This window comes from Acomys russatus, chromosome 22, assembly GCF_903995435.1.
Source record: "Acomys russatus chromosome 22, mAcoRus1.1, whole genome shotgun sequence".
Lineage (NCBI taxonomy): Eukaryota > Metazoa > Chordata > Mammalia > Rodentia > Muridae > Acomys > Acomys russatus.
The window spans coordinates 53940325-53954234 of NC_067158.1; the positions used below are offsets into that span (position 1 = coordinate 53940325).

The 13910-nt window shown below is 39.0% G+C and overlaps 1 protein-coding gene across 1 annotated transcript in view; it reads right to left on the reverse strand.

The window, feature by feature from the left end:
* The window catches only part of Pds5a (PDS5 cohesin associated factor A), an 88280-nt gene that overhangs the window by 45278 nt on the left and 29092 nt on the right, over window positions 1–13910 (reverse strand). The window contains exons 6-11 of the mRNA XM_051165256.1: window positions 9076–9202; window positions 7488–7568; window positions 5961–6101; window positions 4575–4690; window positions 3640–3734; window positions 2385–2530 (exon numbers count right to left, since the gene is read on the reverse strand). Coding sequence (XP_051021213.1) covers window positions 2385–2530; window positions 3640–3734; window positions 4575–4690; window positions 5961–6101; window positions 7488–7568; window positions 9076–9202 — 706 coding nt within the window. The remainder of the gene's footprint in view (window positions 1–2384; window positions 2531–3639; window positions 3735–4574; window positions 4691–5960; window positions 6102–7487; window positions 7569–9075; window positions 9203–13910) is intronic.

Consider the following 13910-nt stretch of genomic DNA (forward strand, 5'->3'; position numbering starts at 1 on the left):
CTTTACTGTCAATAAGAACAAAGTTCTATTGTTCTTAACAAAATCTCAGTTGTTGGATTTTACCAATAACGACTAGGCAGGCAGATGCTGGGCCTCCTAGCTCATAAAGGCAGAGAAAGCACCAGCTGACCTTCCTCCTCAGCCAATGTCCCAGAAGGAATGCCCCCTTCTCCAAAGCTTGCCAGTCTCCAACAGGACTCTTCAAAATAAATGTTGCTCCTTTCTACTTCAGGTACCTCAATCCATCCTCCTGAGTCCCTCTTACTCTCTGTTATTTTCTTAATAATCCTATGTTCACTTCCTGTCAACTGGTTGTTTGTTTCACCTCTTGACCTATGTTGCCTTTACTTAATCCTGTTTACGATATTTAAGCAGAAAGTCTTGGATTAAAGTAGTGTGATAAGGCTGAGCCACGCCATAACTAAAACCAGATTTTTTTTCCCCAATCAAATATCCTGCAACAAAATTCAGTACCAAGAATTCTGGAAAAAGTAAGTTGGTGAGAACCTTTCTATAGATCTTAGGTGAACTTCCTCACCTTGTAGACTTGAAAATGGAACTAATGAGTTGGTTCAGAAAGTAGGGGCACTTACCGTCAAACCTGGTGACCTGAATTGAATCTCAGGACCACAGTCAGACACACACACCCTCTCTCTCTCTCTCTCACGCACGCGCACACACACACACACACCAATAATATTAAATGAAATTCCACACATGCGCACAAAATGCTGTTTAGGGCCTGGAAACATAGCTCCATTAGAAGAGTGCCTGCCTACTATGCATGGAACCCTAGGTTTGCTAGACAGATAATAGCAAGTTTAGGCTTAAGAGGAAATTCAGTAACATGAACTACGTAAGAATTTAAATTAAGGCAAAACAAACAAAAAACCAAACTAACAAACAAAACCAAAAACAAACCACACCTCAAAAGTTTTAATTACCAACGCCATTAAAGAAGTTAGTGTTTTTGTTTATTCAACATCTGCCACATGACTATTTTTAAAATGAGATAAAGACCACTTCTGGTAATATGTCAGAACATACTGATAAACTAAACTAAAATTATACCCAAATTATGCATTTCTAAGAAACAGTAGGTTTCAACAATGTTAAATGAACCATTACAGTGTAAAGCAATTGCTGTTTAAAAAACAAGTCTGGCTTGGGAATGAAGAGATGACTCAGTGGATTAAGATCACTGGCTGGAGAGATGGCTCAGAGGTAATGAGCACTGGCTGCTCTTCCAAAGGTCCTGAGTTCAATTCCCAGCAACCACATGGTGGCCCACAACCATTTATAATGAGATGCGGTGCCCTCTTCTGACATGCAGGCAGAATACTGTATACATAATAAATAAATAAATCTTAAAAATAAATAAATAAATACACTGGCTACTCTTACAGAGGACCTAGGTATAATTTATAGCACCAACACAGCAGCTCACACTTTAACCCCAATTCCAAGGGACCAATGCCCTCACACAGACATACAAGCAGGGAAAATACCAATGCACATTAAGAAAAAAAGAAAGCACAAAAACCAAGCCTTGCTTTTGCTTAAGGCTGATTCAACTCTCTTTTAGTAACTACAATAATGGTTTGAAACACTACTTTTCCTTATCAGCTCATGCTTCTAACTACATCCAGAGAGAAACAGCAAAATAAAACAACACATCACAAAAGCATTCCGACTTGTGCCTTAGCAAGCATCATGGAAACAGTGCTGTCTTGGAAAGTATGATAAGCTTTTAACTGAATGAGTGACAGATCCAGCTAAGCTATGCAAAATATACATAACAGGTAAGCATATGTAACCAAATGACTTGCCATTTATAAACTAAATGTATAGAAAAATCAAAAGGTTAGGCGTGGTGGTGCACGCTTTTAGTCCCAGCACCTTGGAGGCAGAGGCAGGCGGATCTCTGTGAGTTCGAGGTCAGCCTGGTCTACAAAGTGAGTCCAAGACAGCCGAGGCTACACAGAGAAGCCCTGTGTTGAGGGAAAAAAAGAAAAGAAAAGAAAACAAACAAACAAAAAAAAGAAAAATCAAATTATTTCATTTACCTATTTCTCTTTATATAGGCAAGGTATAAGAAAATTCCATTTCCATAATACGAAAAAAGATTCAGAAACCAATATACGTATTCGTAAAGATAAGTAAAGAATAAGTATTGGAAGCAGGCAGATCTCTGAGTCCGCAGCCAGTTGTTCTACATAGTAGTTTCCAGGACAGCCAGAGCTACACAGTGAAACTCTACCCCCATCCCCTCCACCGCAACCCCTCATAGCTCTGCATTTAGTGTTATTCAGGTATTATAATACCAGACATACATAGCAAATAGCTTTGACATAGTAGGAAAGAACGAAACTCTTGGACCTTACCCGTTTATCCAGTGTCCTTTCCCTGACAAAGCCGAGCAGCTGGTCATTTACTAAGGCAAGGTCTCTCTTGGCAGCTGTTATTATAGTAACAATAACATCATGACGAATGGCTTCTTCTGGATCATGGGATCTAACTTTCAAATATTCTGTGATTGGAAAAGAGTTAAACTAAATGTTAGCTACATAAATTGTCATGATTCAGAATAAAAAAAACCAACAAAACCTCTAAGTTTATATAGGTGGAAGGTTAAGTGACAGCATAGTACTGGTTTTACAGTTCAGAATGTCATTTGTAAATTAAAAGACTTTAAAAAACAAAACAAAACAGCATACGCCTGTAATCCCAGCACTCGGGAGGCAGAGGCAGGTGGATCACTGTGAGCTCAAGGCCAGCCTGGTCTACAAAGTGAGTCTGGGACAGGAAGGGCTACAGAGAAACTCTGTCTCAGAAAACAAAACAAAATAAGAAACCCCAAACAATGAAACAAAAACAGTAAATGCTCATAAAACAAATAATACATATAATTATATAATATGAAATATAGAATGACATTTTAATAAATTTTAATACAAATAAAATTAAAAAGTTTTTCTTCTGTTTTTACCAAATATCAGCGTGTTGATAAAAATGCTTTATTTGCTGCTGCCAAACAGTTAGGTCAGTTCAAACACTTAAATACAAAACGCTGGGTGATGACAGCCACACCTGAGCTCCAGCGCTGGAGGTGGAGGCAGAGGTACATGGATCTCTGAATTCCAGGCCATTCTGGTCAAAAGAGAGAGGTGCAGGACAGCCAGGCCTATGCAGAGAAACCCCCAAAACTACATCACAAAAGGCTGCAATCTAATCTAGCAGAAAGCCCCTTTTTTTCTGCACACATTAGGTATGTTACTGTACTTAATAGTATCGATTGTAGCCCTGGAGGTTCAGGGGACTCCCAGAGAGTCACCTGCTTCTGTGTCCCAGGTGCTGGGATTAAAGGTGTACACCACTATGGCCAGTGGTGATATGCATTTAAATCTCATGTCGTAAAGCTTACATTACCTCAGTTATGACTTCTAAAAACATTCCCAACTGCCAATACATGAATGTCCTAAGGACAATTTTATTTTGTAAATAGGAAATAACTTCCTAGCTCATAAAGCACACAGGAATCCTAGAACCACATCCTGTTCCAAAACTACAGTCAGGTACAAGCAACATCGTGAATGGCTTTGTAGTTAATGTGTACTAATGTGTAGCTAGTGAGCTTACCTGTGAGATCCTTTGCTAAATCTGGGTGATTCATCAAACAATGACTGGCAAATTTCACACTTTCTAATCTCACAGGAACATGAATATCATTAAATCTAAACAGAAAAAGATTGCTAAACATTAATAAGGCAAAATAACCATTTTCAAATAAATATGTGTTTATAAGCAACAGCGGATACTGAGTAGAAACTGTGTTGATTATACTGATAGCTAAAGTGTTCTATGGAAAAATATAAAGAGCTGGGTGTGGTGAGCCACATCTTCAAACTGCACTCAGGAGACAGAGACTGGTGCATCTGTGAGTTCAATGAAGACCTGGCATACATATTGAGTTTAAGACAGCAGGAACATAAAAGAGACCCTGTCTCAAAAAAAAACAAAACAAAAACAAAAACAAAAACAAAAACAAAAGAAACAGAAGAATACATAATTCTATAAAAACACTTTACAAGGTGCATGTGCTTACTATGTTGAAACCAAAACAGCATGAATATGTTCTCTAATTCGAGCAACATATTCTGCAGTCCTAAATTACTAAAGCTTGTAATTTTACTACAAAATAAATACTCTCAGAACTCCTCCACATGCTGTTACACAACACACCCACACACTCATGCACAGTGTGACAATGAATGAGTAAACTCTCTTCATAAATAACTGGCTCCACTGCTTATCTAAAAGGAAAATTGTAACACAGAAGTCAACAAAACCAACAAAAAAAAAAATCAATGAATGTTTTGGGTATATGTGGTCTTAATGTAGACTCTGAGAGCATACAAAATTCAAGTCATAGCCAAGCATGGTGGATCGCTGAGTTTGAGGCCAGCCTGGTCTATAAAGTGAGTCCAGGACAGCCAAGGCTACACAGAGAAACCTTGTCTCGAAAAACCAAACCAAACCAAAACCAAAGCAAAATTCAAGTCATGCTTTCTTACCTCCCGAGAAAACACTGCCAAAGAGGCCGGTTCTGTGTTGCCAAGTCTGAGTCTTTGGAGCCGAACAGTTTAGCCAACAGTCTGACCACAGCCAGTCTTTCCTCACCATCGTTGCTCTACAAAGACAAACACACAATGAAGAGAGCCTGCTTTTTATTTCCCAAACAGCAACTATTTTATACCTCAATTTATATGATGGATGATTTAAAATGTTACATGCTCTTGTTTACTAAACATATGCTTCTGACTCCATGTCAGATCACCTTCTGACCTTATGCCACATCTTCCTTGTTGCTAACTTATACTTACTTTACAATTTATTTACAAGTTACATGTTGATTATAGACACTTTATACAAATAGAATCATTTTATTAAATCTTATCTAGAGTATGGCAATGACTTCCCACTGACCAGAGCGCATGACAGAGAACAGTAACACTATTAAGGACAATGAGAATTCAAAACTCCATCGCTCTCAGGAAGCTTTTGGGCGATGGGAGGAAAATGTGTACACGCGTCTAAAACTGTAAAGTGACAATTACATAAGGCTTTCAACAGTAGCAACAAAATAAAACAATGCTGAGCAATTTAGTAGGTCCAACGTTTACTAGTTAATCCAATTCACTTCTTAAAGGAAAAATGTCAAACAGTAGATTATAAGGAAATTTTGTATTGCTTGTGAATGACTATATTTACAGACCTGTGATTATTTCAAGTAGTGTGAGATTTCACATGTATAAACTAAAACAAAACCGCTAAGTTGATCTAAGTCTCTGCTTCCATCATTGTAAGACGTCATTATGTTTTTCAAATGAAATGGCCTTTAGGCGTAAAATTGCTTGTTACTGCTGATATACAGGTATATTGATACAAGTCACAACCAAGTATTACCTTACAATCATGTATGTGTGTGCGTGTTAAACTGACTGATAGTTTAATTGTTTTTCTAATATTACATTTATTTACTTATTTACTCTATACATGGCTGTAGGTGCATCCTGATATGCTGAATCACCATAAAAATGATTAAACCTGTTACTTATACAAGGAATTTAGTATCTACTTAAATATATGTTATTAAAATACTGAATAATAAAGTTTCAAATATAATAATTTTTCAAATTTATACATTTATTTAATCACTTTACAGCCTGATCCCAGCTCCCCCTCCCTCCTCTCCTTTCGGTCTCTCCCTCACGACTCCCTCACCCTTTCTCCGCCCGTGACACTAACTTCGCATCTCTTGTGTCACTATGTTCACTAGTGGACAACAGCTAGGCACGTGCTTCATTTGTGACATGAGCTAAATGAGACAAGCTAAACTCTTGTTTCATTCCTTTATAATTAGATAAAACACTTTGTTTCCTACAAAGCTGTAAGAGTACCTTCAGTTTGAATTCAAGCTGTGGCATGACAGACAACAGTAGGTGAGGATCGATAGCGAAAAGTTCCTGGATCAGATCAAACACATGTTCGGACAGATCACTGACTGACGATCTTCCCAGCACCAGGACTTGATTGAAAAACTAGAGGAGACATTACAGTAAAAAATGTGATTCTACTTAGAAACCTAAACACTTTTCTACAAATATACATGTAAAGACTAGCTAATAAATTATTAACACGGAAGAGGACAGCCATCTAAACAAGAGAAGAAAACAAACTTTGAAATATTATCAAATCATGAATATTACAGGGAGAAATTAAAACAGATCACTGGCTGGGTTTCAAATAAGGATGACATTTCTGAAAACCTTAATTTTCATTAAAATAAAACAATGTGTATAATTCATTATGGGGACATAAAGCTGCATCAGTAAAAAAAAAAATTACACTCTCAGTCTTATTACTATTTAAAAGTTATCTTATTTTCTTTTCTATGAGTTGAGTGATAAATACTACTTTAAGATAAAGCTTTAAGTTTCTGCATGCTCTTGTTTTATATTATATCGAATGCCAAATGCATTCTTTTTTGTTTTGTTTTGTTTTATTTTTTTTCTAGACAGCGTCTCCCTGTGTGGTCCTGGCTGTTCTGGCCTCATTTTGTAGACTAGGCTGGCCTTGAACTCACAGAGATCCACCTGCCTCTGCCTCTGCCTCTGCCTCCCAAGTGCTGGGATTAATGGAGTACACCACAACTCCCACTGTCAAATGCATTCTTACTGAAAGGATAAAAACAAAGGTTCAAGAAACAAAAGTTATTTGACAAATTAACAGGCTCTTAACTAGTTCAGAGTTAAGAGCATGCACTGATCTTGCAAGTTTGCTTCCCCACATCCATCTGTGTGGCTCACATGTGCCTGAACCTCCAGTTCCAGGTGATGCCATGCTGTCTAATGGCCTCCTCCAAGGGTAACTAATTGCACTCACATGCACATGCCCTCCAACCCATTGATACTGCTACTGCTGGAGGGAAACAGTAGATAATAACCAGAGTACAAAAAAAATGGCCAGTCGCCAATATATCTACTACATTCATGTAAGAGAATGTTTGTAGCTTTTTACAGACTTCATTTTATTTGTGAAAGTGTAGAGGCAGGCCGATCTCTAAGCCAGCCTGATCTACCTCGTGAGTCCCACACCAGGCAGGCCTACACAGCAAGGAACAACGTGTGTATGTGTGGGCGTGTGTAACATGACAAGTGTGGAGACTGGAGCAAAAGGGAAGAGAAGCACAGTTAGATCTTAAGTCAAATCTATCACTCGTGCCAGTTTGAAGACATTTTTAAAAGTTATGCTAAATTTCTCCAATTTTGGTCATATTTACATGTAAGTTTTCATATTTCATCTGGAAAAAAAGTTTACATTTTATTTACAAATGTTTACAGAAATATATCTGTATATGACTAATTCTAGTAAGTTCATAATACCTCAAGAATACAGAGTTCTGAAATATATATAAAAATACATACATTGGCAATGCATGCTTCAATAGTCTGGACTGTTCTTTTCAACAGGACTTTTGCAAGGTCGAAAGACTGTTTGTTTAAGTTCTGAAAAACAACATGTAAAGCTAAATGAATTGGTGAATTAATGAGAGCATCATCTGAACAGTAAGTACTCAAATCTACCAAAATATGAAAAAAATTTAAGTGAATTCCATTTACAGTTTTACACAGAAAGTGCCAAATGAACTCAAGAAAACCAAATACTAAAATATACTAGACAGGCAGCCAAATGTTCAACCTATATAAAGCTACACTAAAACAGATGCCAAGGTTTTTGGGTTTGTATACCACCGACACTAACTATACACAGTATCCTAAAAACTGTGCTTTGTCCAATCCCCAAATCCACTCTGCTAAATATTTTATTGTTTCATCATGTGTGCTTGAAGATAAGTCCTGCAGATGTGACACAGTGGCACGGCAGAAGGACGACAGAGGGGAAGGGGTGGGATAGGCCTTGACCTACTGTATTTTTATTATCCTCAGCACTTTTCTTTTTGTTTTTGTTTTTTGAAGCAGGGTTTCTCTGTGTAGCTTTGACTGTCCTAGACCAGACTGGCCTCAAAATCACAAAGATCCACCTGCCTCTGCCTCCTGAGTGCTGGGATTAGAGGCCACCACTGCCTGGCTCTCCATGTGCTTTTTTTTTTTTTTTTTTTTTTTTTAAAGTGAGACAGGGTCTTACTATGTACCACTGCTGGCTGGGCATTTACTAACTAGATAAAGCTGGCCTCATGTATCTGCCTGCCTCTGTTTCCCAAGCAACTATAGTAAAGGTGTGAGTCATCACATGCAGATCATCTGATTCTGAAGTGAAGAATACTATGTTCCCTTAAGTCCCAAGGCACTATAACAAACTAAAGGATATAAGAAAGATGCTAGTCATCACATATATTTAAATTTTTTAAATTTATTGAAAAAACAATTATTGTTTTAAAAACTCCTGTTAATACCTACTGAATCTGTTAAATAGATTCAGTCTCATTCATCTTGTACTTCTCAGAAAAGCAGTTAGAAACTACACTTTTGAGGCCAGCAGGTGACAAAGGACAAGAGTTTTATTCTCAACACCACATGGCACCTCACAACTGTCTGTAATCCAGGGCCTCTTCAGGCCTCTGTGAACACTACAAGCAGACAGCACAGACATACAATGGAGCTTAAAACATCCATATACATTAAACAAACAAAAACTTTATAATATTTTAATAAATGAATCTTCTAATAAATGAATAGATAATAGCTATAAGACTGATGTGACTAATTCTAGGGTCAGAATAGGAATTATTATATAAAATTACAAATGGACAGGTCAGGTAGTGGTGGCACACGCCTTTAATGCCAGCACTCGGGAGGCAGAGGCAGGTGGATCTCTCTGAGTTCAAGGCCAACCTGGTCTACAAAATAAGTTCCAGGACAGCCAGAGCTACACAGGGAGATGCTGTCTCAAAAAACCAAAACCAAAACCAAAAAAAAAAACAAAAACAAAAACAAAAGCCAGTTTTTAGTTTCTTTAGGGAAGTTACCATTAATATGCTGGTTCTATACAGACCTTGTGTGCGGGGATGAGGTTGATAAGAATAGAATCCAGCAGTTCCTGAGTCACCCCGTCCCCCTCCATGATGATGGAACTCATCAAGTCCAACATGTGCATCTGCACCTTCTTATTGTGGTTATTGCTGAAAAGGAAGAAAGAAACTAAGGCATGTAGAAAGACAAACTTCCAAGGCGGCTGTTTTCTTTCATGTAGTTGTTTGTTTATTGTTGGCAAAATGTTGCTATGTAACCCGGGTTTTCTCACACTCAAGTTGCGGCTCCTCACCCTATGTGCCACCATGCCTGTTAAAATGTCCAGTTAAAGCAATAATCTTATGACCCGTGGAGGCACAAACCTGTAGTCTTAGTTCAGGAGACTGAACAGGGTAAATGATAGTTCAGGACAGCTAAAATTAAGCAAGATTCTCTCTGGGGGAGAGAATAAAGTTGGTACCTATGAAACCAGAGATTCAAACACGACGTAACATAAACAGCCTGAGGTATAAAAGGACTTTTATTTGCGGTATCCATGCTGGCAACTGCAAAAAATTTCAGCTGTCATATTTAGTTCTCCTCCAAGGCCTATGTGATAACGGCACCATGTTATTATAAAATACCAAAACAAATACCACTCTAATTTCTAATGAAGTATTGTCTACAATTAATTTACTATATACATTCACAGACACACAAGAAGTCCCATTAAAATGTATAGCCTATAGAATAATGTAACCTATATTCTACAGTATAAATGCAGAGGTTGAAAACAAAATTCAAAGACTGAAAGGTTTTTTAATTCTTCCTGAAATTAAACAAAACAAAACAAAAGAGCCACAAAAATTGACTCATCTAACATTTAATGATTGAAAACACACAAACTTTCCAAAGTTTGGGCGGGGAAGGGGGAAGGGGGCAGCGGGGATTGCCACATTGTTACAATTCTCCTCAACTCTTAGACTGTTCTTTCACATGTACTCTCCAAACTGTCATACATACTTTACAAAATGCCAACCGTGACGGACTACCGAGTGCACAGTTTTCAGTGTGTGTCTAGTGTGGACGGCAGGGAAACAAGGTAGAGAAGAGTATAGATCTTCAGCTTGATGCACAACAGTACGAAAGAAACATCTGACCGCTTGGTTCTCAGATCCACACATCCTTAAGGGAAGGCACGAGCCAGGAAGAAAGATGAAAGAGATCTTTAAAACGTATTCCTGGCCAAGCCTGGGGATGCATGCCTTAAATTTCAGCACCTGAGAGGCAGAAGCAGGCCTCTCTGTCTGTAGATTAAGGCCATCCTGGACGACAGTGAGATCTTATTTCAAAATCAAGCAAGTTATTTCAAAGATTTCACCAATCGAAATCAGTAAACTTAAGACTTTCACTTCCAGCTGGATGCAGTAACAAGACCATGATTTGCCCTGTATCTGAAACAACTAAAAACCCAGCAAAATACATAAACAGTAGGGTTCTGATAGTGAGTATCAAGCACACACTGATGAAGAGGGAGGAGAGCCCCGGTGGGCCTTGATGGTTCTCTCCAGAGTCCACTCAGAATAGTTTGTAGAGCTGAGGAACAATGGGCAGAGAACTAATCAGAATCAAACAGAAAGAATAAGGGCTCCATGATCAGCCCCTGCACGTGAGACAGTGAACGGCATCCAGAGAATGAGTCATCTTGGACTTCCTGTGAGTTTGGAAGAGTCATGAAAAGAAGGTAAACCCAAAATTTAGAAATTTAAGGGGTCCCAAGTACAAAACCAAACCAAAGCCAAGAGAAAAGTTCTACAATATAGCATAAGCAAATTTCCTGAAATGAGTTAACAAAGAAAAAGGCTTCAAAGTATAGATTTTTCGGTGGTTAAGGTTATAGAAGAAACAAAAATCAAGCATTTTTCAAGTTGTTAAAGATAGTAACCATGTCCAGGCGTGATGGCGCACGCCTTTAATCCCAGCACTGAGGGAGGCAGAGGCAGGCGGATCTCTGTGAGTTCGAGGCCAGCTGGTCTACAAAGTGAGTCCATGATAGTAACCATAAATTTCAAAAGGAAAGCCTAAGGAATAATGGTACAATACAAACAGTGGTTACAAATGGTACTAAAAAAATTTTTTGGTGTGTCTATATGTACATATGTGTTTGTGTAGAAATACTCATTTGAGCATATGTAGAAGACACGACAAACTCAAGGGTCAATCCTCACAAGCCACCAACTATGTTGGGAGGATTCCTCTCATGATTAGGACGGCCAGCTAGAGAATCCTAAGTTCCGCCTATCTCTACTTACCCAGCATTGAAAGTACGTACAAGCATGTGCCTCGGAGCCTCACTCTTATGTATGTTTTCATGGCTCAAACTCCGTTCTTCCTGCTTGTACAGCAAGCACTTTACCAACTGAGTCATAGCCCAATAAACTGTTCCTGTGTACCACATTACAATGGCGTCCTATCCATGAAGACATGGAGTCTGTCTGACCCATCTTTTAATCTGGGTTTGCCTAGACATCTTTCTTAGTAAGACAGATGCACTAAGGACTACAAAGTTCTGCTATGGTAGCACTTGCCTTTCTTGACATTTTTTGAAGCTTATTTAGTATATGAAGGTGCCGGGTCCAGCCTGCTGGGTGATGAAAGACATGTGATTTTTACTGTTCTGTAACTTCAACCAATTCCCAGGTGTCCTGCTAAATGACTACAGACACAACAGACCAGACAGACAAACTGCCAAGCCCAGAATCATGGGCTGCAGGAAGTGATGGCTTCTTAAACACTATCAAGCTCCTAGTTCATTCTGTTATACATAAAAGCAACCAATACAAAAGTAAGTTTATGTTACTTATTCCAGTGGCTTTCTGGTAGTAAAATGGCACAGGAAGCTTTTATAATATAAATGTTTTAGCCTCTAACTTTGAACTAACCAAATCTGTTTACTCTAGCTATAAAATCTTTTTTTTAAAATGATTTGGGTTTTTGTTAGTTTTGTTTTGATGTGCATTGGTGTTTTGCCTCCATGAATGGCTGTATGAGGATGCCAGATACCCTGGAACTGGAGTTACACAGAAAGTGGTGAGCTGCTATATGTGTGCTGGGAATTGAAACTGGGTCTTTTGGAAGAGCAGCCAGTGTTCTCAACGACTGAGCCATCTCACTAGCCCCTAATATAAAATTTTAATTACACCAAAGCAGAAAGAAAAAAGTTCTAGAAATGCACTCTCTATAATGCAATTCAGAGCTACATCCTGAAAAGTTAATTCTTTTGGATACAATGAATAAATAAATTTTACTTGCTTCTCCTTACATTTCTTAATGTAGTAGAGAATTTAAAATCAGGAAGACATATGCATAATGCTTTAAGAGATGTTTGGTGTAAACAAATAATAAAACTACTAGGCGGGAATCAGTTTTGACTCTCCTGACCAGTAACCATACGGATTTTTTTTTCTTCTATTAGTTTCTCACTCTATTAAAAGCTGAATTAAACGGTGTTTATGAGTTTAAAGACTTGGGGATACAGTTCAGTGGTAGAGCATTTGCCTAGTAGCTTCCAAGCATTGAGGCCCTAGATTCCATCTCAACCCTTTCACAAAATATATATATTGCATGCATACATGCATGCATACATAACTTACATATATATTTACCTCAACCAAAAAAAATCAGACATAACCGAAGTCAGTAAGTGGACCAGTCTGCTCTGTTCCACGGTGCTTCCTTGTTTCGTGTCTCATGCCTATCACACGACAACTATGCTGTTGCTTCTCCTGGCTAAGGGGGGGGATGGCTCCTTCTAAGTTATTAGCTAGGGAGGCCTCAGGGCCACCCCAATAACAGACTATTTCCATTGCTCCCAATTGCCCACTTTAACCAGATGGTAAGACTCTACCACTTAAGACACAATATACTTTGGTTGCAGGACAAAAAGAAATCAAATTGGAAGTGACACGAAAACTTCCCCCCAACAGCTAATTTTCATAGTGCCAGGAGGCACTACGTAGGCAGCTGGGGGAGAAAAGTCACCAGTATTATTATACAGAGGTGCATCTTGAATGCCAGGACTGACAAGATCCAGTTTCAATAATGGCGTGAACACGAGGGTAGCCAACTGCTCCCTGATCAGACCTGAGGCCTGCTCCATGAAAGAGAATGCATGCCCAGTACCAGCTCAGAGACCATGTGCCCCGAGGACGGTGGTGATGAGAACCTACTCTTGTTGATTTGCTAAATGGAAATGTGGTCAAACGCTGTCCTAAATCTTTCTGTTTATACCCACAGAGCAATACTGCTCTAATCCTTGGTCAGAGAAGCTTCTAAAAAGCAGGCAACAGTTAACGCAGATTCATGACTGATCAAAGTGCCCAGTTCTAAATCAAACACCCACACCATTCACTGCCCTCCCCAAACCAAGACCGAGGACCCTCATGGAAGAGGGGATAGATTGACGCAAGAGCAGGAGGGAGAGGAGTTTTGAACATGGTGTGCCCACTGTACAGAGGAGCTCAGTGCTCTACAGTTGACACAAGATCAAGCCAACAACATCACTCAATATTCCAGCAGGAAGTACGACAGGATTCAGGGGAGATGGGCTGGGGGTGGGACCGGACCTTGAAGTTAGGTATCCTGAGGGTAAATATAAACTCTGGTTGTATGCAATTGTCAAATACATATTTGTGTGTGTGAGAGTGTGTGTGTGTGTGTGTGTGTGTGTGTGTGTGTGTGTGTGTGTGTGTGTGTGTGTGTGTGTTCAAGACAGGATTTCTCTGTGTAGCCTTGGTTGTCCTGGACTTGCTTTGTAGGCTGGCCTAAAACTCACAGCAATCCACCTGCCTCCTCCCGAGTGCTGGGATTAAAGGTGTG